General features: G+C 52.9%; 2 protein-coding genes across 4 annotated transcripts in view; one reads left to right on the top strand and one right to left on the bottom strand.

Annotated features, from left to right (window-relative positions):
• The window catches only part of TBC1D16 (TBC1 domain family member 16), a 31266-nt gene extending 16459 nt beyond the window's left edge, over positions 1-14807 (bottom strand). For 2 of the 3 annotated variants that reach the window (XM_040081926.1, XM_040081927.1), the window contains exons 1-3: positions 14709-14807; positions 8623-8858; positions 6873-7452 (exon numbers count right to left, since the gene is read on the bottom strand). In XM_040081926.1, the coding sequence (XP_039937860.1) occupies positions 6873-7452; positions 8623-8800 (758 nt within the window). In that variant the 5' untranslated portion in view covers positions 8801-8858; positions 14709-14807. The remainder of the gene's footprint in view (positions 1-6872; positions 7453-8622; positions 8859-14708) is intronic. The other variant, XM_040081928.1, reaches the window with a different exon arrangement.
• Positions 14808-15095: 288 nt separating this feature from the next.
• Positions 15096-25741, top strand: CCDC40 (coiled-coil domain containing 40). Its single transcript, XM_040081807.2, has 18 exons — positions 15096-15114; positions 16158-16248; positions 16398-16561; positions 17023-17106; positions 17187-17406; positions 17794-17951; positions 18772-18894; positions 19269-19390; positions 20122-20365; positions 20467-20649; positions 21541-21786; positions 22302-22515; positions 23011-23180; positions 23303-23394; positions 23716-23836; positions 24471-24659; positions 24879-25037; positions 25436-25741. The coding sequence occupies exons 1-18, from the start codon at positions 15097-15099 to the stop codon at positions 25679-25681; spliced, it is 2844 nt and encodes a 947-aa protein (XP_039937741.1). The 5' UTR covers position 15096; the 3' UTR covers positions 25682-25741.
• Positions 25742-25792: the final 51 nt, after the last annotated feature.

Genomic DNA, 25792 nt, shown 5'->3' with positions numbered 1-25792 from the left:
GGATTGTGCCCCTCTGCCCCAGGTGAGGGAGGGGATTGTGCCCCTCTGCCCCCCAGGTGAGGGAGGGGATTGTGCCCCTCTGCCCCAGGTGAGGGAGGGGATTGTGCCCCTCTGCCCCCCAGGTCAGGGAGGGGATTGTGCCCCTCTGCCCCCCAGGTCAGGGAGGGGATTGTGCCCCTCTGCCCCCCAGGTGAGGGAGGGGATTGTGCCCCTCTGCCCCAGGTGAGGGAGGGGATTGTGCCCCTCTGCCCCAGGTGAGGGAGGGGATTGTGCCCCTCTGCCCCAGGTGAGGGAGGGGATTGTGCCCCTCTGCCCCCCAGGTGAGGGAGGGGATTGTGCCCCTCTGCCCCCCAGGTGAGGGAGGGGATTGTGCCCCTCTGCCCCAGGTCAGGGAGGGGATTGTGCCCCTCTGCCCCCCAGGTGAGGGAGGGGATTGTGCCCCTCTGCCCCAGGTGAGGGAGGGGATTGTGCCCCTCTGGCCCCCAGGTGAGGGAGGGGATTGTGCCCCTCTGGCCCCCAGGTGAGGGAGGGGATTGTGCCCCTCTGCCCCAGGTGAGGGAGGGGATTGTGCCCCTCTGCCCCAGGTCAGGGAGGGGATTGTGCCCCTCTGCCCCCCAGGTGAGGGAGGGGATTGTGCCCCTCTGCCCCCCAGGTGAGGGAGGGGATTGTGCCCCTCTGCCCCAGGTGAGGGAGGGGATTGTGCCCCTCTGCCCCTCAGGTGAGGGAGGGGATTGTGCCCCTCTGCCCCCCAGGTCAGACCCCACCTGCAGAGCTGCCCCAGCCCTGAGCCCAACACAGGCAGGACCTGGAGCTGCTGCAGAAGCCCAGAGGAGGCAGCAGGATGAGCAGAGGGATGGAGCAGCTCTGCTGGGAGGAAAGGCTGGCAGAGCTGGGATTGTTCACCTGGACAGGAGAAGCTTTGGGCTGACCTTAGTGTGGCCTTGCAGGGCCTGAAGGAGCTGCCAAGAAACACAGAGAGAGGCTATTGACAAGGCATGGAGTGCCAGGACAGAGGGGATTGGTTTCCAACTGCGAGTAGATTTAGATTAGATATTAGGAAGAAATCCTTCCCCGTGAGGGTGGGCAGGCCCTGGCACAGGGTGCCCAGAGCAGCTGTGGCTGCCCCTGGATCCCTGGCAGTGCCCAAGGCCAGGCTGGACAGGGCTTGGAGCAGCCTGGGACAGTGGGAGGTGTCCCTGCCATGGCAGGGGTGGCACTGGATGAGGTTTAGTGTCCCTTCGCACCCGAAGCACTGCTCGGCTCCGGGATCTCCCGCCTTGGCCGCGCTGAGGGGAGAGGGGGGGCACCGCTGGGCACAGCGCGCCCCCTGGCGGCCCCGCCGCGCCCCCGACGGGCCCTGGCCCGGCTCCGGCCACGGCCACGGCCACGGGCACGGCCACAGACATCAGTCACGGGCACGGGCACGGGCACAGACATCAGTCACGGGCACGGCCACGGGCACGGCCATGGCCACAGACATCAGTCACGGGCACGGCCACGGCCACGGCCACAGACATCAGTCACGGGCACGGCCACGGGCACAGACATCAGTCACGGGCACGGCCACGGGCACGGCCATGGCCACAGACATCAGTCACGGGCACGGCCACGGCCACAGACATCAGTCACGGGCACGGCCACGGCCAGCAGTCACGGGCACGGCCATGGACATCAGTCATGGGCATGGCCACGGCCAGCAGTCACGGTCACGGTCACGGCCACGGCCATGGCCACAGACATCAGTCACGGTCACGGCCACGGCCATGATTATGGTCACGGTTACAGGCCACAGTTACGGTCACGGTCACAGGCACTGGCCATGGTGGTGGCCCACAGTCATGGGCCACGGAAACACCACGACAGCCACAATCCATGGCTCCACAGAAAGCCACGAAGGCCCTGCCCACGGAGCGGTGTCCGAAGCAGGAGTTCAGGCCGTCCCACTGTCCCGAGCAGACCTGAGCAGTGCCCGGTGCCCCAGAGGCCTGGGGGACAGAGGGGACCCTCCCTGCGCCCTCCTGGCTCCTGCTGCCTGGCCCTGGCATCTCCCTCCTGGGGACCACCCGCTCTCTCTCCCAAATAAGGAGCTTCACGGACCCCCTCAGCCACAATTCCCGATCCCAAGTTAGCTGTCACTATTTTCTTGCAATGAAATCTGGCAGCAACCCAACAGAGGGAAGAAACAAACCTGCTATAATTAATGTTCTTGCTGTTCAAATATTTATATAAAGCAAGATAGAGCCGTATGCCTCTGCAATCTTTTGGATCTGTCCAACATTCTCAGCTTTGCAGCCAGGAACAACTAATTGATTACACAGCGCTGCTGACAGCTCAGGCCAGCTCCTCTTCCCAGTGCCCGGCTCCACACAGATCACCCTTTCCTTAGGGAAGCTTACACTGACCCCGCATTGCAAACAGAAGGGATAAAGGACTCTCCTTCTGATGGAAAAAGGATTTGTGGATGTTTTTTCCCAGGGATGGGTTTGAGTACAAATGGAATAAGGAGCTTCGCTGTCTTACATCATAAGTGGCACCAGTTCAAGCAAGCCCTGGGGAATTGAAGCCCGGACTAGGTGCCCCCCTTGCTCCTCCCCAGGGCTGAAATCATTCAAAACTGAGATGCTGCAAGAAGTTAGAGGAGATTTTAAAGTCTGTGACCAATTCCCCTGGTTCCAATATAATCACTTCTGTTACAACAGTGATGAATTTCCAATCTCTTGATGACTCCAGAGCTCCTGCCAGTTCACACTAATTTCAGCTCATTTCCCTTATAATTTTGTCGCCTGTTTTTGCTGCAGAGGTCGGAAGGGCTCTCAGCCCTTCAGGTGAGCTGCCAAAACAAGATGATGCAATGCCTGCACGGCTCCCACCCGCTCCCGGAGCAGCTCATTTACTGATGAGCTCCTGGGAGGCAGCTTAACAACAGGATGTGCAACACATCCGTAAAAATTGCATCAACTGCGACACCAAAGGAGTTTTATCCTGTGCTGTGAGCTTTGCCTAGGCTGTCTGTGATCGATCTGCCGTATGAATTCATGTCTGCTGAAGAACATGAGAACTCACCATCATCCAGCTCCATTATGACAGTGTTTCGTTATTTTTATTACTGGCTGCTAAAACGATCGATGGCTCATGAAAGATGCTTCCTTCCTGCATTGATTCCACCTTGATCACGCCGCTTCTGCTCGTCCTTTCCAGCCTGAGCTGTGGGAGCTCTGCTGGCTTCTGTCCCAGCACCTGTGGGGCTGCTCATGGAGCTCCAGCCTCGGGCCAGACGTAAGTTACCCCAAGCTCCACTCATACAATTCCAACACCGAGGCTCTTCAGTCCAAATTTTGACTGTATTGACCAACACCCCAAGGTGAAGTGAGTGAAGGGACTAATGCCAGTGTTTGTATCTCCTCTTCAGCATTGTTGTGGTGCTTGTCAGGTTATCAGCAATCGCAGCTGAGGAGTGAAAAGCCTCCAGCAGCCCGAGCACCCATGAAAGCTCCTGTTATGCAGGGGTCACTCTGGCACAGCATAAACCCCCCCACAAACCAAACCCCACACACAGAGCGCTAAGTGCTTCCACAACCGACTGTATAGATCTGATGTCATGGTCAGTTCAATAACTCCAGCAGCATCAGTGGATGGACATTACAGAGGTGTCAGATGTAGTCTGGTTGCCTGGATGTAACAAAAGCCTTTTAGTTTCAATTTAGTGATGGGGAAAATGGAAGCAGAGGAATTTTCCAGGGCGGCAGCGAGCCAGAGTTGGGCACAGAGAGTGGCTGCCCTGAACTCGTGTCCTTCAGGCCACAAGGCAAATGTTTCCTGACAGCCAACAAACAGCGGGGACAGGGGAGGGAAGGGACAGAATGGAATGATTTTATTTCCAGAGTTCCTCCTTCTCCACAGAAACACAGACCCTGACAAAGCTGCCATCAATGCAGGCATTCCCCACTCCAGCTGCCTCCTGCAGGAGCCACGTGCTGGGAGCACTAAGGGGTCCCCAAAGTTAAGAAGGACACAAACCCCAGGACAGCAATGCCACCTTTCCTTGAGGGATGAGGGCACCCTGCAGCAGTGTGCCAGGCTGGTCTAAAGAGAGAAGCAAGAGTGTGCATGCCGGTGCTGGGACACTCCCACTGCTCCCAGCCCAAGGAATTGTGTAAATGGGAGGAGGATGCATCGATCACTGCATGGGACCCCTGGCAGCCTGTCAAACTGAGGAAGCAAAGAGGATAAGAACAATGGATACGTTTTTATTTCCTTATGTTCTACCAGGCGAGCTGGTGACTTACAACTGACTTACTCATTGTGCAACTCCAGGGCTCCCCAGCCCACCTCCCTCCCTCCCTCCTCCCTGTCCTTGTCCTGCACACACTGCACTGCTTGTGGCTCCCTCACGCCCAGGTGGCCAGGCCACCTCCTCAGGGACACTCCAAGAGGCTCGTGGGACTCGTGACTCCTGGTCACACACAAATTCTGTCAAGCAGCTTGCTAAGCCCCAGATTTCATCTGATCCAAGTGTACCTGTACATCCCAATTCTTCCACAGTGACCTGTCTTTCTATTTCTGAGGATATCTAATCATGCAGGAAGCTGACTGGACTGAAACACAACATATTCCTTCAGCTTCTGCAACAAGCACAGGGAAGAGCAGAGCTGTCTTTGCAGCAACTCCCCAGTGCAGAGGGAAACAACTAGAAACAGTCGTTCCTCCTGGCAGAGAGGAGGTGGTGACTGGGAGGTGGGGAGGGAAGAGAGCTCAAACAATCTGCCAGCAGCACAAACTTTGTTCCCACTCCAATTCTGGCTCAGAGGGGAAGCAGCCAGCAGAAAAAAAACCAAACCAAAACAAACCCTTAAGAAACAAGGAAGCTGTTCCCGTGTTTGTAGTAACTTCTGAAACAGCATCTTCCATCCCCCAAAATGCTGAGATGAAAGCAGGAAATACGAGATGCTTTTTGACCAGACCTTTGCAAAGGATTCTATGCAAAGTCTCCCACTCAACAGCTTGTAAGATCCTGCAGATCCCATGGAAGGTGGCTCAATGGGGAAGAACAATTTGGCACAGAAAACGCACACACCGGACAAAACCCTTTCAAGTCAAAATCCCAAACAACAAAAGCTCTGTTTTATTAATCTGCTGCCAATTGTGAGTGTCACGTGTGCTGTGAGAGGCTTCAGACTGGCACCACAGGAGTTAAAAAAGAAGAAAAAAAGCAAAACCAAGCAGGCCCCTGAGCTGTGTGTGCAAAGCCAGCTCTGCCTGGCTGGAGCTGTCTGAGCTCCAGCAGCATTGAGGAAAAGCCGGCAGAGGGCAGGGAAATGCCGCAAGAATCCACAGACAAGGCAGAGAAGATGCAATAGACCGTATTTCCTTCCTTTCCTGACCCTATTTGCAGCTCAGAGCATAAGTATTGCAGCACAGTTAAACCACAACACTCCTGACTCACTGGACGCTGCCTGGGACCCTCCTGCACCAGCTCCTTGTGGGAGCAATCCAAGCCACAGCATTCCTGGGACAGCACGTGGGCTGTGGCCCATGCCAGGACTGGGGTTTCCCCAGGATGAGCTCAGCCTCCAGGTTTTCAGCAGCCAGGATGTTATTCCGAACATGTCCCTCGCTCTTCCCACTTCCAACCACTACAGTGGGGTAATAACAGCTCATTCTTGAGCCCTGAGCTCCACAATCCCTCTAGGAGGACAGCAGATGCCAGGATGTGCACACTTCACTCATGGTCATTGGCATTGCTCTCACCCACTGATCTGGCAAAGGCTGGACTTTATTGCTTGGGATGGGATGGGATGGGATGGGATGGGATGGGATGGGATGGGATGGGATGGGATGGGATGGGATGGGATGGGGTGGGACAGCCACCACTCACCCCACCGCACGGGTGCTGCAGAGCTCAAGCCCAGCAAACCCTGGGCACATCCTGAATGCAAAGCCGATACAAAGTCTGGCATCACCTCACAAAAAGGTTTTAAAATGTCCAGAGAGAATTGAATCCATTAGAAGGCTTCCTCATAAACCTCGTCTTACGGGCATTCTCTGGGCTTGAGATTCGCCCGTAAAATAGAGGCAAAATCTCATCAACTGTCAGTGCAGTCTGTGCATTGCTGACACGCACAAAGGAGAACTTGTTTCTCCTCATTTCAGGAGTAGTTTCAAGGCCGAGTTGTAGCTTAAAAATCAGCCCCATAGTGCTTCAGGAACACAGCACATCCATCCTCTCTGAGATGGAAACAGGTTACACACCAGGAAGGCAGGGCCCAGAAACTGAACCACTGGGCATGGAAACAGGGAATTGTACAGGTGTCCTCCTGCTCGTTATTCCCTTGCCAAGGTGCCCTCTTTCCCCGTGTGGAGTTTACTGCAGGTGACACTGAGAAGCATTGACTGAACTACCCAGGTTAGACATGCAAGAAGTAATATTTATCTGTCTGAAGTGGGACCATGTTCTGAACAGCAGCAAAACAAGCTCCCACACGCAGGTTTCGTGTCAACACAGGGCCCGGAGAGCTGCCCACGGCTCAGGAAGTCAGCTGGGCCCTTTGATGTGGCTCTGCACGAGAAGCAACAAGCTCAGATCCTCAGCAGAGCCAATTAGGCCAACAAAGGACCTGTTTAATTTAGCAATACTGCTTCCAGGGCTCAAGACAGTTCCCCTGAAAGAACATACACAGCCCTGGATGTTTGGGGCCAGGGTTCACTGAGCAGAAGCAGAACTGGCTGACAGTTTCCTGTAAATTCCATAGGAGTCTGAAGCAAGACAGGACATTGAGCTCAATGCCACTGTGAAGTTTCTCAACTTCCTTCAGCATCTCCAAGCCCAGCACCCAGCACCCAGCACCCAGCAACCAGAGAAAGGATGCACCCACCTGCTTTCACTGTCCAGGAACACGGAGCTGCTGCTTTTCCCCAGGGCTTCGCTGATGGGAGAGAGGCAGAAGGGGGAAGAGAAGGCATCAGAATCAGAGTCAAAGGTGCTGTCCCTGCTCACATCGTCAGCAGACAGCTCCAAGGAGCCCTCGTCCTCCCTGCAGTCCGGGCCCTCCTCCGTGCCCTCCGACCTGTTGTGCTCCTCCTGGGAGCTGACTGTGGAGAGGGTCCCTGAGTCGCTGCGGGGGGGCTGCGGGGACCGGCGGGCGCCGCTCTGCGACAGCTTCTCCCCTTCCGAGGAGGGGATCCCGTCCCTCACGGGCTGTGACACCGTGAGGATCTCGTCCCCGCGGAGGGGCTGCGGCCCTCTCTGCTCCGGGGGGGACGCAGGCCGGCCGATGCCGAAGCCCTGGGCGTGGCGGCCGCGCTTTCGGGGCGCTTTGCGCACGGGGGAGCTCTCGGGGGTGACGTAGCGCAGGGCTTCCTCATCCTGCCGCTGGATGCGGGAGTTGGGCACCCAGGCCAGGATCAGCGTGGCTCCCAGCAGCTCGTCCTTCTCCATGTACAAGCACAAATAGCCTGAGACAGAGCACAGGAGCACCGGTTGAGACACGGAGTCGTTCCAAGGGAACTGCGTTACCCTCAAATTTCCCTTTCCCCATCTCTCCATCCCTAGAAATGTTCAAGGCCGAGCTGGATGGGGCTGTGAGCAACCTGGTTTGGTGAAAGGTGCCCCTGCCCATGGCAGGGAGGATCTTTAGGGGCCTCCCTTTACCTTTTCAGGAGATGATCTTTAAGGTCTTTCCTAACCCAAATCATTCCATGATTCCTGCCGCTTCACCACCGCTACATGTGGGCAAAACAAACCCTTTTATTTACCAGGACAGAATTCTGTCAAAGGGTGCTCAGCATTATTCAGTATTTGCAAATCATTTCAAGTCTGCATGTGGCTTTTGAACAGTCTGAATTCCCTCTGGCCTAACTGAACAGAGAAATGACATGCAAATACTTGGACTTCCTGGACAGATTTACTAATCAAGAGTAAAGTATAAAATATGTTCCCACATGAAAAAGTTGTACTGTTTCTTAGTTAAACAATTTCAAGTGCCAGCTGAACATTGATTTCTCAAGAATATTTACCTTAGTGTAGGTAAAGGGCTACAGTTTTTTGGGAAGCCATGGAAAAAGAAGTCACCCACACCAAAAGGAAAGCAAGGGTCAGTGTTCAGGGAATAATTCGTTTTGTGAAGCTAAGCCAAGAGCCACAAGTCTTTGATGAGAACATGAAAGAGCACAGGAGCAGATGAGAATAAAAGGAAAGAGCAGGATTTATCCTCATTTACTCCAGTGCGTGCCGCCACAATCAGGCTTTTTGGATTTTCCCTTTACCAGCTGAAGCCACTCTAGCAAAGACTCTATCCAAGAGGATACTTGGATTTCCTGAACAATTCATGGATGTGAACGAGCAGTAGAAGTTACTGTGCTCACATGACAACTTCTGACTGCCCAAAAGAACTTACTAAACCAGGCAAATCCATGCTGGACCAGAGGAGCAATACCACTAATCTTCCTGCTAAAAGAAGAGCTGATGGAAGCTGGTGGATGGCTTTCCTTAGTCTTCCACAAAACTGCCTTGCCCTGTCCCCCACTGGCACCTCTTCAATTCTTAGAGCCCAAGGTGCAAAACTTGATAGAAGCAGCACCCAGGAGGGAGAAAAAGAGAGAATGGTGTCTGCAACGCCCCATCACCTGGATGGTGCTCCCCGACGCCCTGCAGCAGCTCGGGGGGGTGGACACAGACATTGTTCTTGGAGTAGATGATCTCGCCATCGAGCACGGAGGAGGAACCGCCGCCGCCGCCGGGAGTCAGGGTCAGGAGGTCGGACGCTTTCGAAGAGGCTCGACGGAGGAGTCGCCCCAGAGACATCGCCAGGGAAATGTTTCCATCATCTGTCAGCTCTAGTCAGGAGCCAAATTCAGAAGATCTGCCAAGAAGGAGGAAAAAATAGTGTGAGAACCAAAATAACGACAGCACGGCACGTGCCACCCACTGTCTGAGGACAAGTCTCCCTCAAGCAAAAGCCCACAAATGCTGCGGATCTGTAACATCACCTTCATGCTTCAAAGGTGCTCAAGCACAGAATCCCTGGACGTTTTCCTCTGCAGTGAAGAAACACGAAGGCAGCAAAACCCCACGTGTTAACAGTTACTGTGGGGAGGAGGCAGAACAGCAACGCTGGTCACAGAAATCCCGCGCTGAGAGAACAGCTCAGCATGTGGACGTGCCCCACGTGTCACAGACCCCGGGATGTCACAGGGCCAGAGCTGATCCCAGAGCTTCCTTCAGCACAGAAATGGCTGAGACCACAGCACTGAACATGGGGCTGCTGCATCTCCAAAAATAACATCAACCAAACCCACTTCATCTCGTGCTTGCCATTTCTGCATGCTTGAGGTTTTCAGGGTTGGGATTTTTTTTCTGTGAGGTTGTTTTTTGGTTTGGTTTGGGTTCTTTTGAGCAGTGATGGTTAAACAGAGCCTTGCCAGAGGTAAGGCTCGAAAGCCCCATGTTCACCAGGGAGGGCAGAGCCTGGACACAGAGCGTGGCACACCAGCTCAACATTTCACTCATCCAGAGTTTCACAGAACTGTGGAGCACAATCCCCAGCTCACCCCCAAACCAGCTCTGTGCTCAAATGAGACGTGCTACTTGCTGGGGCTGATGATCAGGAGCTCTGCAGTGGACCCAGAGGGATCACCCAAGCTACAAAGCATTCAGCAGATGGACCAGGACGTGGTGGAAGAGCAGGAGGGTCTCACACAAGGCAAGCCCAGTGCAGAGCAGGCTCCCTGCAGCCATCCCCAACTGGGAAGCACCAGAACCACGGCAGTTTCTGTTCTGCCAAAAGCACAGGAGAAGAGGAAACTGCTACTTTTGTTCCTTTGTGTTTACATGGCCCAGCTTGCTGTGAGCAGGCCGGTGTGACCCAGCACACACAGCCATGCTCCCAGGCCTGGGGAGAGCTCAGCCCGGGGTGCTCCAGGGCACCAGTCCCAGCTGGGCTGCAGGGCATGGCCACGAGAGCCAGAGAGGAAAATAAAGCAGACAGGCCTTGGCCTGGGGCATCTTCTGAGGAAATACTTAAGGGCCTAAGCAAGCACTGTCTGATGTTGAACAGCTCTGATTTCCTTAACCGGGTTTTGATGGCAAATCCAGCCAGCCCAGGAGGGCAGAAGGCAGAAATGGCAAAGGGGCATTTCCCAAAGGGCAGAGTGAGGGCTGCAGGGAATGGAAAATAGCTGTCCTGCCTCTGACAGATTGGTACATGCAGAAGACTGCAAATGAGACTGCCAAGCTGTTGACAGAACCTTCATTAAAGGACAAACTGTTGGTTTAACTGGCAATCACCACATTTGTCAGCTCGAATCACAGCAGAGGCAGTTTCTGTGTTTCAGCCTTTGCTGGGAGAAGCCCCAACCCTGCTCTGTACCAGCAAGTGTTCAGATAAGAGAATCACTTTGCAAGTCCTTTTGCACACTCCTGTCTCCTTCTAGCACCAGACACATGTATCCTCACGCCTCAGCCCCAAAGACCAAACACCAGTCAAGCCCCAAGCTCATTCTTGTCCACATTGCCAAAATCAACAGCTTCAGGCTCTGGGTTACACCTGGCAGAAAGTCATTTGGCTCAACCACATTTAAGGAGCAAATCACCTTTCCTCCCATTGCACCCTGCAAGAACAGACAGTAAATTCTGGTGCAACCTCTCCATCCCCACACTAAGTTACAACATGCTGTTTCCAACCAGGGCCAGGGGAGTCAGGGGCAGTGATGTGGAGCCACCTGGTTGGAGACCTGGGCTCCCAGCACACCTGGACAGGGTCACCTGTCAGCACAACACTGCCTACAGCAGCACAGACCTTCCTTTATCCATGCCAGCAACTTCCTCAGAACCCCAAAAATCAGCAGATGCACAGGAGGAGGGAGGCACCAGCCGGCTGGTGCTGCTGGCCAGGGAGTGCTTCCTCAGGAAACACAGGGACGGGAGCTGGAGAGGCACACGAGAAACAAGAGGTCATTGTGACGTCCTGCTGCAGTTCTCTGGGTGCTCCCAGGAAGGCAGGGGAGGGCCAGGATGTCTCTGCCAACAGAGGCACCACTTAATGAGCTTTCACCAGGCACAGAAAGAACAAAGAGACAGGTAAAGATCAAAAGCTGTTCCCTGGAAAGCCAGAGGAATTTAAAGGGAAATCTTGCTTTGATCCTGCAGAACACCTGTTGTTCAGCACTGCCCGCTTGTGCAGGTGGACGGCGCCGCAGGTACACACAGGGCTGGGAAGAGGAAACCAGAAAAAGGACAAAAGGTTTGGAATACGGTGTCCTGCCAGCTCAGAAATTCAGTCTGTTGGACTTGTCTTGCAGAAGAGCTGCACATCAGAAATCAGAGACCACTGCAGTGCTGCAGACAGTAGCCAGACACACTGGGATATATAAATATCACCGGGAAATTCAATCCTTTCACTGCTTTCACAGGCCAGGGAATTCTTTGTAGTCTTGGTTGCAGGATTAATGAAAAACAGATGCAAGTCACAGGACAGTTTCAGGGAGGGTGACAAGAGTTATCTGGGCCAGGGAAAGTGATTGCCAAGGGAAGATAAAAGTGAGGGAAGTGTATTCAAAGTCTTCACACATGGGAACTGTCACTGCCAAAAGAAGAGCTGTCGATGAAGGACGGAGAAGCTGTAAGGTAGTTGAACTGTGGCAAGGAATACCTAGTTTTGTCATTCTAGCAGCTGGGACAATGGTGCACCAGGACAGGGAACCTCAGGGGGGCATTTACATCGCTGGGGTTTCACAGGCCACAGAAATAAATACCCAGTCAGTCCCAGAGGGGATCAGATGGTGGACTGGACCTCCAAAGGTCATCCAGTCTACTGGTACAACTCCAAATGTCCCTGAAAGTCAGCTCGGGACTGTGTGACTCCTTCCTAAGAGACAGGAGCTCATACAACACAAGACAGCAAACAACAGAGACCAAATCTGCAGGGTTTGCTCTGTTCTCAGCCCTTTTCCACGTGGGACAACATCTGCACACACAGTCCGTGGGGCCTGGGTCATGGGGAGAGGCAGGAACTGCTGCTGCCTCTTGTGTGTGCTTGGGAAAGCAGCAGGAACCCACAGCTCAGACAGCAGTAAATCAGCACCATTCAAAAAACCCCCATTTTTTCATATTAATTTCCTATTTATCTGCTGATCTGAAGGGATTCTTCTCAGCGTGGCAGAGCCAGCTCAGCTCTCCAGAAGCTGAAGCACTGCCTTAGCTGATAAGCTCTTGCTGAGTGCCAATATTTATTAAGCACTCGCACATTTTCTTCTCCCACACATCAACTGTTGCCACTAAAAATCTCCACTCCAGCTCCTGTGTCTGTTCACACAGCCCTGGCTGCTCTCCCAGCCGGTGCCAGCACTTCTCAGCTTCACAAGTGACAAAGCGCTGGGGAGCCAATTCCTACAATCGCCTCTTCCCCAGAGCCCGTCCAGTTCCAGCCAGCAGCATCCAGACCGGCCCGGCTGCTCTCTCCCGCAGCGATGCCCTTCCCTCCTCAGGAACCCGTCCACAGGATCCTGTTTGCCTTGGCAGATCGCGCACACTCGGCACCTGCTGCCGGGCCAAAGGCTGCAGCCCCCCGCTGCTCCCGGTTCCCGGTTCCCGGTTCCCGGTTCCCGGTTCCCGGTTCCCGGCCGGGAGGGCAGCGCCGGCTCGGACACACCCGGCACATCTCCGGCCCCTGTCCCTACGGAGCCCACAGCTCCCAGCGCTGAGCCCCCTGCGCCCTGCCTCCCAGGGCACAGCCGCTGTGCGACACTTGCAGAGCTTTACAAGCCACACGAGCCGAGCTGCAGGGCTCTGGAAGTGAAATGTGAGACCGGCAGCGTGTCTGGGCACGGCAGAGAAACACGAGCTGTCAAACAGCAGCGCCGCATTTAAGCACGAAATGTCTTTGGGAAGGAAAACGCAACAGGCTCGTTTTCTTTCTTGCACTTAATAACGTGAATTTAATTTTACATATTTAAGGAGTGCATGGCGGTGGGGCTCAGACACTGCACAAATTCCTGCACCTTTGCCCTCCTGGGAACAGCAAATGCCGGGTTTGGAACTCTCAAGCACAGAGGGACCCGAGTACAGCAGCCTGGAGTCAGTCTCAGCTGCCTCCCAGTGCTCCGAGGGGATCTGCTGTGCCACTCTCAGCCGGTCGCTCACTCATCTCTACTCCTCTACAAGCACATGAGAGCCCTTGTACGACCTTCCCTTTGTATTGCAATACCTCCACATTGGGAATAAAAAGAGAAAAGCTTTCCAAACTCCTCACCACGCTGGAGACAGTTAAGAGGATCCAGCCAAATCAAGGAAAAGCATTTACCATGGGGAGCCACTCTGAAGTCATCCCATCTCATGGGGAGAATTATGTAGGTCACCAAAAAGTCTTTCATTGCTGCCCTGCTGGAGCAGCAATGGCTCAGGGAGCAAGAGCAAAGGAAGGGAACAGCCAAAATCTCCACAATTCCAAATGCAGTCGCTACAGCGGGACAGATTTCGCTCAGATGCGTCTCAGCTGAACAGATACAAAAGGGGCAGCAGCCTGAATCCTGCCAGGCTGTGACTCAAGAGATGAAAAGAGAAAGGGAATGCCATGTCAGGGCTGGCTGCTCCCAGCCACACCTGCTCCGGCATCAGAGAGCAAACAGAAAGCAAACAAAAGGCAAACAAAACTCACCCATCCCCAGCATCAAACTCAGCGACAGCACAGGGTGTCACTGAGACACTGTGTGTGCCACACGACCCTCCGGCCTCGATTTACCAGCTTTTCATGTCACTAATCTGCACTGCTTGGGCCACAGGAAACGCTTTTATGACTTTTTATTTCCAACATCCTGTTGCTGTGTCCTGATAACTCTCTCAGGACTCGATCCTCAAAAACCAGCAGCTCAAACCCCAGGAGTGGATCACAGCTCAGCAGATGAGCTGACTGCAAACTCTGTTCTCAGTACAACAGACACCAGACCATGCATCATCTCTGCCACTCAGACACCCTGGGCTTTCATTTTTCTTCCTATTCCGAGCAGCAACTTAGAACAAAACAGCCCTGCAAGACAAGCTCCCAGCCTGAGATGTCCCAGAGGAAGCAGCCGAGTTATTTTACGGAGTGTCAGCAGCACAGAGAGCAATGCAGCACCCCACAACCCCTGCCTGCAGCATCCCGAGGCCGCTCATCAAAACACAGCCAACGATCCTCCTTCTCCACTGGTAACAGGGCTCAGGTAGATGTTGGGGTCACCTGGGAGAAGACCAGGTCCCCAAATGAAGGAAAACATTGAAATCCCCCAAGCTGCACGGAGCCACACCGAAATACCAGAAGAGAAAGTTTAAGAACTTAAGATTTCCATCAGCACCCCCGGCGGCATTCCGACCCCTGGACAGCATCCCGATCCCCGGGAAGCATCCCGAGCCCTGGATAGCATCCCGATCGCCGGACAGCATCCCGATCCCCGGGAAGCATCCCGAGCCCTGGATAGCATCCCGATCGGCGGACAGTATCCCGATTCCTGGGCAGGATCCTGACCCCCGGTAGCATCTCGCTCTCCCGGAGCAGCCGCCCGCCCCCGCCGCCCTCCGCGGGACTCCGGCGTGGGAAGGGCGGACAAAGAGCGGGATCAAACACGGACCTGCCCAGGTACCGGCAGGATCCCGGTGCCGGATCCGGGGGTGCCGGGTCAGCGCTACGGGATCACCCGGCCCCTCACCTCCCGCCGCCCCCGGCCCGGCCCCGCTTTACCGGCACAGACGGGCCCGGGGAAGCTCCCGGCGCTGTCCAGCCCGGGGCGGGCTCGGAACCGCCGCCGCCGCCGCTCCCGGCCCTGCGCGGGGCCGCTGCCGCCGCCCGCCCGCTCCGCCCGGCCCGCGGGGCTGTGCCCGCCCGGCGGCCCCGCCCGTCCGCCCGGCCCGAGGCTGCGCGGCCCGGGGAGAGCACAGCGGGACCCGCCCGGTGCCGGTACCGGACCCGCGGGCGGAACCGGGGCTGGCGGCGGACGGAGCGTGGCCCGACCCCCCCCGCGCGCCGGGGATGGTGCGGGCCGAGCCCCCCGCCCCCCCCCCGCGGCCGCGGTGGTGCGGCCCGGGAGGTCACGTGAGCAGGTGTTGATGCGTTGCCTGGCAACGGAAACATGGCGGAGCCGCCGCGGGTGAGTCGGGATCGGACTGGACTGGACCGGACCGGACCGGACTGGACCGGACCCGACCGGACCGGACGGGACCGGATCGGACTGCCCGCCCGGGGCTCCTCCGCCGACCCGCACCGTGCTAGTCCATCCTATCCCATCCCGTCCCATCCCATCCCGCCCCAGTACCGCCCGTCCCGGTACCGCCCGTCTGCCCCACCGCGCCCGGGATCGCCGGTCCCGTCTCGTCCCGTCCCGGTTCCGTCCCGTCCCGGTTCCGTCCCCTCCAGCACGGCCCGGTACTGCCCGGTCCGGTTTCCCATGCAGCCCGGCACTGCCCGTGCCCGGTACCGTCCGGAACCTCCCGGTACCTCCTGGCTCCCCGGTGCCCAGTCCCGCTGCTCGCCGTTTCTTTAAAAAGAAAGAGGGAAAGAAAAAAGAGAATAATTTGGCTATATGTTGTGCTAGCCGGAAGAATTTCTTTAATAAATCTATAAGGACTTTTTAAAAATAGACGCAAACTAGAAGCACGTGAAACTGTAAGTGGGGAGAAGTTTTGTTGTGATCTTTACCATCTCAGTGCTTGCTGGGTGGCTATTTTTGCAAATGAGATTAAACTTCTAAATTAAACTTCTGCACCCTGTGGCAAAAAAATACCGTAGCATTGAAATGAAATGCAAACGGCAGTGTGCTGCTCTGCTTTTCACCCGTGCTGTGTGCCAGGCCATGGAAGCAGAGAATGGGAATGACAGTGGAGAGTCTGTTCCTCTGGAGGAGCGAACACAGGCACTGCCCCTGCAGAAAGAGAAGTCTGGCTGCAGTTCGTGGGGCCTGCAGAAGTGGGAGACTATAATTATATTTTGGGAGCATCTCTGTGCTGGCTTTAGAGCCTGGCCCTTGTGTGGATCCTTTGTTTGCATTGTTCACATCTCGTGACAAAAATGAGCAGATGTTTAGGGGTAAATCGGGTTAGATGGAAAAGGTGATGGGTTTTATGTTTCAAGAAAAATCACCTGATGCTTTCCCAGATAATGCAGAATGTGACAGGCGTTTGTCCTCCTGAACAGGGTGACATGGAGCAGCCACTTCCAGGTGGAGCAGCCCCTTCCCTTCCCTCAGGAGCCCCTGCAGCAGAGCCGGGCACAGGCACCAAGCCAGGTATCCCCCAGTGCCTTTGCAACTTCTCTCAAGCACAGCCTCTGGATTTCTCCCCTTCTGGTCATTGTTAATCCAACCAGAGGCACGATGCTATGAAATCTAATCCTACTGCTTTATCTTTTCCTTTTTTGTGGTGGGGTGGGGTCCAGGGAGCAAAGGACGACTCAGTTCTTGCCATGCAGAGCCGAGCTTTGAGCTCCCCGGTGATCATGGCAGCCAAAGATTGGAAAAGGCAGCTGAGGAACAGGAGAGAAGAAAAAGTAGGAGGAAAGCAGCAGAAGAAACAGAACTGGTCATCTTGGATCCAGAACATGTGAGAAATCTTCAAATCTTGCTGTTCTTTGCAGAGTTGGTGTTCGTGTTTCTCTGAAACGTGTGAGGTGAGCTGTAAACAGTGGCTCAGCTGTTCAGCTGCACGTGTGAAAATCAGTTTTGCCAAAATATTAACTGCTGACTGTGTCACTCAGTCCTGAGCCCAGAGCTGCAGGTTCAGAAGTGAGCGATGCAGTGGGTAAATCTGATCCCCTCAGTGCCCCTGAAAGAGAAGTCCTTGCAGCAGGTTCTGATTTTCAAATATTCTCACTTTTTGGCATCAGCAAATACCCACTCTGTAACATCTCTCACTTGCTACAGTGAGTGTAGCTAAAATGAGCAGACCAGTGTCTGCAGCAGAAATAAGATGTTTTATTGGGTGGGGGACGTAGCAGTGAGGCTTCTCCATAAATCTATTTACACAAGTGCATTAAAGCTTTTTAATACTCTCCTCCTTTACAGCCCTTGATGACAAGATTCCAGGCTGCCCTGAAGAGTTACCTCACCAAGCAGATAGAACAAGTGAACCTGGACCTCCATGAACTGGTACACAGCCTGTCCTTCGCCTTCCCACAGCCCCTCCCCTCCTGTCTGCTGAGACAGCTCCTTCCCTCTTGTGTCTGCAGAGGACAGCATTGAAGACCAGCAAGGAGCAGAGAGAGGAGCTCGGGGTGATCCTTTACGGGGCCCAGCAGCAGCTGGGGCAGCTGGATGGGGAGCTGGAGAAGAGCCACGAGCGCTGTTCCCAGGCGGCCGCAGCGCGGCGGCAGCTGGAGGAGGAACTGGAGGGCCTCAGGGGTGCTCACAAGGAAATATGTCACAACACAGATGATGAACGCAAGAAAGGTGACTAAGGCAGTGCTGGCAGTGGTCCCCTGTTCTGGGGTGGTGTGGGGTGAGTAATTAATTGGAATTTAAGTCAAGCACTGGATTGAAAAATACGGCGAAATAATTAATTGGGAATAATGTGCTCATTGAAAAGTTTTACAGATACTCCTGGAATTCTGTGAGCTGGGAATCCAGGGAGTGCTTGCCAGGATCTTTAGCTTTGCTTGTGGAGCTGTAAATATGTAAAATATCGGATGTAAATATCTATACTGGGGAGGGCTGGTTTAGCTGATGCGTGAGAGGTTTTGCTTTGGGAGCTTCTGTATTTCTTTCTCTTTTATCTCTCATTAAGGTGTACCTTACAAACAAACTTCTCTATAACTATTTTGCCTCTTGTCTCCCCAGTTTCTGCAATGCAGACCCAGATTGAAAACCTGGCCTTGGAGCTCTTCTACGTGCAGAACATGGATCAGGACATGCAGCACAGGCTTTTACTGATGAAACAGTCAGCAAAGAGGGCAGAGGCAGAGAGGATCCAGGCCGAGGTGGAAAAGCAAAAACAGGTACCAAGAAAAACTTGCAATAAATAAATGCAGGGGCCAGTAGTCAGTCTTGGAGGATGTGCCACCTTGTCAGGAGGAAGGCTAGAGCAATTGAATCATGGAAGATGAGTGGGGATATTTTTCACAAATAATTCGGAAAAAAAAAAAAAAATCCAGAGGCTTTTCAGAAAAGGAGAAGCCCCCAGACAGCAACATGCACTGCCCAGAGGGTTTGCAAGCCTTAGGACAGTAAATCACTCTTCACTCAAGGAGAGGGGGTGTGGGGGAAGGAGGATATTTAATGAAGAAATATCCTGTGTACAGGTCTTGGGAATAATTCTGAACCACAATATGAATTTCACAACAGAAAGTGGACTTTGGGAATGAGCAGAGCAGGTCGGTGCTGGAGCTCCCTCTGCTGCCTTTCAGGACACAATCCACGGGGTGCTGCTCATGCAGTATTCCGTGCAAACTGTTGAAATAAACTGGGTTTAGGAGGGTTTTAACAAAGGATTTTCAGATATACATTATTGAGACTCCCAGCAGCTGGACAGGTGGCCTCAGTGCTGACAGGAGGGAATGTGGCTTCAGAGCTGACCTCTCAATTTACTGCTGTAACTGGAATAATAAAGAGTCAGCAAAGGTTTCATGCTCCTGCAAGTCGTCCCTGCTGCAGTCGTGAGCCATTTGTGCGTGAATGGGAAAGTCTCAGTAGGACCAGATCTAATCCAATTGCCAGTTTTAACTCCTTTTTTTAAGCTGATATTATTCTTGTAGGATACAGTTGGTTTAGACTGAGATTCCATGGCTCACCCTGGACTGTTTGGCTCTGGCTCTGTAGGACCTTTTCCTGGACCAGTTAACAAGGAGAGTCTACCAGCTCCAGGAACAAATTGCTCTGTTTGAAGCTCAGCTTGTGGCCCAGGCTGAGGACACAAAAGTGACCCGGCAGGCAGTCAGTGAGGTAGGAGGGGACTTGTCCCTTGTGGTTAATATTTCCCTCTGGCAGGGCTGACCCCTTTGGCCCGTGCTCACGTGGTGTGCACAATGTGGGACAGAGTTTCACAGTTTGTTCCTGTTTGGAAGAGTGAGGACTTTTTTTTTCTTTTCCTTTGTCCTTCAGAAGTGCCTGTAAATCACCTCCTCCTGCCCTTCTCAGCAGTTTTTCCTTGCAGACCTGCGCTCTGTGGGCTGCTGAGAAATGAACCGGCCACGGAGTTGAAGCTGATCCTGCTCAGTGCATTATGAACAAGAAAAGAAAAAAGTGGTGTTGTAACAGAAATTTGTTTTTTCAGCACAGTATAGGTTCATGCTGTCTGCCATGTGTCTGTTCCCCAGGCTGGTCTGGAGGTCCAGGCTATTAACATGGAGAAAAAGAAGCTGATGGAGCACTGGAACAGCAGCTTGGCTGGAATGAAGCAGAGGGACGAGGCCTATGTTGTCACTCAGGAGCTGCTGAGGTAAGGTCTGAAACCAGACCCTGAGGACACCTCAGATTTGGGCAGCAGGGATTCTAGAAGGGGATTCCAGTGTGCCTCCTGTGGGGTTTAGCACGGTGTGGGCAGGGCGTGTCAGGCACAACAAGTTTCCTGCTCTGAAGTACATAATAAATTCAAAGAATAAGAAGCAATTTTCTTTGTTGCTGTTTTCTTTATCCTAACCACATCTCTTCCCCTGAATGTGGGGGCTTCTTGAAGTTGTTTAGAGTTTTTAAGATTGTATTTTATTCCTTTAAAAGCGCTCCCTCACCTTTGCAACAACTCTTACTCCAAACAGCTGGATGTCAGGAAGGGTTTACCTCTCATTATCAGGGTTTTGTGAGGCCTTTGGAAATGTTCAGGAAAACCTCCCTGTTACTGCCAGAGGAAGTGTTTATTTGCTCATGAGCTTTAAAGCTTGACTGATTCTCTGAGAACAAACAATCTGCTTTTATATGGTGACATCCTGGTCAGAGTGGGGGCTGGGACAGTACTGAAAGAAGGAATCAATTTTCCTACACACATTTACTTTTAAATCTTGATGTCTCCATCCATCTCCTGCTGACTCTGCACTGTCACAGCAGCTGAGCCCTTACAAACATCTTCCCTCTTGGGCAGTTATTGCTGCAATAAAGTGTTTGAAGAGAGGGATTTGTGGGTGGCTGTTCAGCACCAATCCCTGTGATGACTTTCCACCCTCTTTGCCCCTCCAGCAACTACAGACGTGACCTCAAATCCCTAGAAGGGGACATCCATGGCTGTGGGAAGTCCATCAGGAAAGAGGAGGAGAAGAATGAGAACCTTGTCAGCCTCCTGAACCGGTCCCAGAATGATGCCCGTGTGACAAGGAAACTGATTGCCCAGTGCCTGCAGGAGCAGGAGGCCCTGGAGGTTCAGACTGGCACCTACACTCGTGTTCTCCACGAGACAGAGCAGGCCCTCAGCAGGACCAAGATGGTGAGGAGAGTCCACGGAAGATGAATCCTTTTGAATACTTGAGCTGAATACCCTTCCTCAAACAGTTGTAGTGATCCTGTCTCTGTCTTCCAACCTTTTAGGACCAGGCTGCTCACCAGAATGAGTTGCTGTCCATCAGGAAGAGTATTGAGAAGGGAACTTATGCCAAAGAGCAGCTAGAGGGTGAAATCATGGCAAAGCTTCAGGACCAGAAGATGTCCAGCAAAGCTGCAAAGCACTTCTCCCAGCTGGCTGAAAAACTTCGGAACAGAAAAAGCAACCTGGTATGGCATCCTCACCTTGGGAGGGCAGGGAAGCAGCCACTGCAGCAATGGGTCCCCAGCAGGGTTTGTCAGTGGCTTTGTTCTGGTTGCAGGTCTGCACTGAAGCTCTGCTGAGTTTGCCTCTCCAATCTGGTTCTCCCTGTGATCTTATTGCAGGATTCTGGTGTATGTGAGAGAGCTTGGCCAAAAAGGCTTGACACAAAACACACTGTCCTTTACTTAAAAAATGGGGCAACATGATGAATCCTGGGAGTATTTACTATAAACTACTAGCATTTCTTATGTATTAAAGAAAAACAAGGGACATGTGTACTTCTGTAATCTAACTAATTTTTATTTCTGTAATTCATCATGGAATGGGCTGCAGGCAGCTCTCAGTTCTGAGGAACGTCCAAGGAACAGTCCAACCTGACCCACAGCTCTTTAATCCATGAGAAGTTGCTCTCTCTGGGAGTGTGTAACTGGATCACTTAGAAAGAGTAGAAAACTCAGCCCAGCACTTCTCACACCGAGTGTTGGGTGAGGGGAGCGTGTGCCAGGCGTGCTGGAGAAGGGACGATAAATACAACGATGTCCTGGTACTGGTGGCAGGTAACTGGAGACAGCTGGGCAAGGGCTCCTTGCAGAAGCAATGAGTGAGGTCTCCTAAAGGTTTTTGGAATGTTTAGGCTTCTTAATGCTTTTCAACAGCTGTATGGGAGAGGTAGATAATGTATTACCTGTCAGTTGATGGAGAAGCAAAAATACACGGAGGGTAAGTAGCTTATGGCTTGTAGTACAGACCTGGGAGTAGAACCTCAGTCCCCCGACTCCTGTGCTGGGGCAAGTGCTTTACAACTCAACAAGGGGCTGCTGGGGACAGTCATGTGTTCTCTCTCTTGATATTCCCAGGAGCTGCATTTTTACAAGGTTGAGAATGACGTGGCCCACATTATTCTGAATACAACTAACACCAGCTGCAGGCTGACAGTTCACCAAAAAACACTCTGTGAGGTGGACAACGAAATAAAAAATATGAATGACATGATCACCTGCCAGGAGAATGAGATTGCAAAGTCGAGGCTCCTGGCTGACAAGAAGGGAGGGATCATCTGCCTGTACAACAAGAAGCTGGAGATGCTTCTTGCTCAGCAGGGGGTAGGTACTGTTTCAGTCCCAGTTTTGATTTTATTCTTTGTGGTGGCCACAGATGCCCCCGATGGATGTATCTGCGTTGAGTGTTGGGTAGTTTAAACTTTCAGGCATCAGCACTGTGATTTAGAAGCCGCACTGGTAAGTGCAGGTGTTTATGTTTATCAGTTCCTAATGCAGTGAAGGGAATTGTGAAATGAAGGTGTGTCTGGCACAGATCCCTGCAGGGACTTGCCCGCACCTGATGAAAATGTCACATGGCACAGCACAAGGAGGATCTTGTTGGGAAACTCTGCAGACACTGAGGAGGGGAGAATGGGGCAGGCAGTGAGGTTTCAGTCATTTGAGGGTCGGCCCTATTGGGATGACTCCCAGATCTGTGCCTGGCAGTGTAAGATCTTATGGATATCCATGGGGAAATGAGTCCTATGGCACATCCTCTGCAAACTTTGGAATGTCCAGATGCTGTGAACAACTCAGGCAGCTTCTTCTGATTTATCCCCAACTTTGCTTTTGTACAGGGGCAAGAACTGGGACCACTGGAAATCGAGATCAACCAGCTGAACAAGCAGATAGAAGAATGCAATGCCGAGGCGATGACATTGCAGAAGTACTGGCTCAATGAGCAGAAGGAGCTGGTGAAGCTGACAGGGGAGCGGGAGGAACAAATAACCTCCCTGGAGACATTACAGAAGCAGATCATCATCATGCAGCAGAGGAAACTGCGCCTTGAAAGTTCGTCATTCCCTGACCCTTCCTTAAAATGTTCATCTGTGAAGGGAGGGAAAGGAGAGTGGAGGGTTACAGATGGGAAAAGCTGGGCCTGCCCCAAAGAGTGCTCCTGGCTGTGTGTGAGCAGCAATACCAAGAGCCCAGGCACTCCTGCTGATTGTACATTGCTATTCCTGTAAGGATTGATCCTGTCCTGACAGTTGGACCCTAAGTGACAATGTCACCTGTTACACTTGTTAAATAAAGTTTGCAGGTAGTGGGTAGGTAAATGTCCCCAGCAATGACTGCACTTTCCTTGGCCAAATCCAACTTTTTTTTCCACAGGAGTCTCCTTCAAACCCTTTTTTTTTGTTTTTGAGCTTGTGGAAAATGGTTTTGGCTGGACTCGTGGGACACGGGTGGCTCTGCCTGAGGTGTTGCCAGCTCTGATAGCCATTTGTCACACCTTGTCTGTGTCCAACCCAGTGCTCAGGGGAATTTTTTTCTGTTCACCCATAGATGAAATCCAGCAGGAAATAAAAGAACAGAAGGACGTGGAACGGCACATGAAGAACATGTCAAATGACTTGATAAAGTTGAACATGTTGATCAACAAGAACAACAGCAGCATTGAGGAGCTGCAAAATGGCAAAATGGTCACAGAGAATGAGTTTCTGCAGTCTCTCAAGGTACTGGGGCACCTGGCACCTCCTTCCCAGGTCTCAGCCACCCGTGCAGATCAGAAGCAAACAGTGATCCTGGAAAAACTCAGCCTGACAACACTGTATTGTTCTGCTCTTCCCAAATCTAGGCAGCAGAAAAAGAATCCGTGGAGATGCAGGAGAGGCACAGTCAACTGACTGAGGAGAAGCAGAGGCTCCTGAACAGCCTGGTAGAAGCAGAGTAGGTACCAGAGTGCCGCAGTCCTGTGTGACTGTGTCCAGTTCTCCTCCAGTCACCACACCTGGCACCAGCAAATGTGCCTCTAGCCTTCCTGGAGAAGGGGATGAATGTTTGAAACACAGAAAGTGAAAGGTTTTTCAGCAGTCTCTGGAAGCAGCAGGAGCTGGGAGGATGTTGGCTTTAACAGTTCCAGCATGTGTGAGCTGGACGTTGCCAAGATCCATATGGGAAGACTCTGCCAGCAACTGGCAGTGAGTTTGCTGCACTGGGCAGGTAATTTGGGGTCTAGCTTTCTCTGTCCTTCCCCTTTCTTCTCTGAAGGCATCAGATCCTGCTGTGGGAGAAGAAGATCCAGCTGGCAAAAGAGATGCGGGAAGCAACAGATGCTCTGTTCGAACAAGGCGAAATCCATGACATGAAAACAGAGATTCGGAGGATGCAAGTAAGGCACTGGGAAGGAGGGCTGAGGAGGGGAAGCCCCCCAATGTACTCAGCCTTGGAGTGGCTGAAACATGAGGCAGGAGATGAGAAACAGGCTGGAGAAGTGGCATCTCCAGGGCCCAGGGAGGGACTCTAAACCCCCGCAGCTCTGAACTGAGCGCATCCAGCCCACACATCCCGCATTCCCCATGCCAGCCTCAGCAGAATCTGGATACTCCCAAGAAATCTATTTAAATTGCAGTATGTATGCCGCCTGATTCTGTGGCCCTGATTTATGTGCAATGTTGATTAGTAAATATTGCATCACTTTAATCACTGGTTTAGGGAAGTGTTCCCTCTCCTGGCAGAGCAGCTCGTCCCCTTCATTCTCAGGGTGCTTCTGCTTTTCTGCTTCTGCTCTTGCTAATAAGGTTCAGACTAACATTTTGAGTATTGGTGTAGACAAGTTGATAATCCAGGCCTCTGCCTTCCAGATCCACACACAGCAAACCAGGTTTGGACTTGGACCAAATCTGGCTTGCAGGCACTCCTGTCACGCGTATCTGGTTTATGTTGGTGGGATGTGCCACCAGGACAGCTTCCCTTGGTGCTCTTGGTAAACATTTGGGGTTTTGAGGCTGGTTTTGTCTTGGCAGGTCCGCTATGGGCAGCTGCTGAAGCAGCAGGAGATGTTGATTCGGGCCATGGAGACGTGTGTTTCTCACAGAGAGAAGATAACAAATTGGGCAGAGGCTCAGAGCAAAGTGGATAAGAAACACAGCACCAAGAACGACTTGCAAAGCAGGAAAGAGGAGCTGAAGAAGAAGATCAAGGAAACCCAGGAGGTGAGCAAGGAAAGTGGGGCTGCAGGAGCTCACGGCTGGGGTTGGCCCTGTGGAGGGCAGCGGTGAGCACAGGAGTGTCCGTGCACAGACCCAGCACAGGGGCAGGCTCTGAAAATCATTCACTGAAAATCCCCCCAAACCAGGTTCTGGGAGGATGGTCAGGAGTGCAGCTGAACTAAAGAACTGAGATCTGCCATTTCCTTCTCTTCTATTTACTAGAACATTTATGAATGCAACCAAACCATGCAGGAGCTGGAGACCACCCAGGAGTCCCTCAGTGACAGCTTTTCAGAAAAGGAAAAGGAATTCTGCCAGCTCCAGGCTGACACTGACAGCCTCAGCTTGGACATGGAACATCTTCAGAACGTGAAACGATGGGTGAGCACCTCCACTCCCTTACAGCATGTGAGCCAGACAGAGCCTGCTGCTTCCTCTGCTGCCAGATCTGTCTCAGCACCGTCCTGAACTGGGTGTGCTCAGTGTGGGTTAAAGCAGCACATTAACTGAGCACGTTCTGGGGGCTCACCAAGAGCCAGCTTGATGTATTGAAACCCTGTCCTGGCAAGGGCTGCCTTACATATGTGGGAATTTCTGATTTATGGAATTCTGTGACGTCTGTACCCCTCCAATGCCCGGGCTGGGGGTGCTATTTGGCTGTTACGGTGGGGAATTCGCAGCACTGTCCTTCCCTTGTCCGACGTGGTCACAGACCCTGACACAAGTCCCGTCCTTGCTTTTCCTGCTGCCACAGCCCTTTCTCTTTCTGCTTTACTCAGAACCTGTTGGAGCTTGTGGCCCACCAGGCGCACCAGAAGCAGCTGCAGGCACTGAGGGAAGGGAAGTACAAGGCCCTGTGCCACACTAAAGAGGCCTGCAGGAGCCAGCAGGAGAAACTGCAGGGTCGGCTGCATGCCATTAACACCATCGTGCAGCAGATCCGGGAGGAGCAGCCCCAGCACCAACGGGCTCTGCAGTGGCTCAGCCGCTGCTTGAGATTCAGGCTCAGGTCGGAGACCGCCTGACAGGAACACAGAGAACACATGTAGTATCTTTTATATTCTTCCACAGGCTCCAGATTCTGTAAATAAATAAATAAATAAATAAATAAATAAATAAATAAATAAATAGCAGGT

This window comes from Hirundo rustica, chromosome 18 (genome assembly GCF_015227805.2).
Source record: "Hirundo rustica isolate bHirRus1 chromosome 18, bHirRus1.pri.v3, whole genome shotgun sequence".
NCBI lineage: Eukaryota > Metazoa > Chordata > Aves > Passeriformes > Hirundinidae > Hirundo > Hirundo rustica.
Note: the sequence above shows the minus strand (reverse complement) of the source record. Positions and strands in the feature narration are given on the sequence as shown.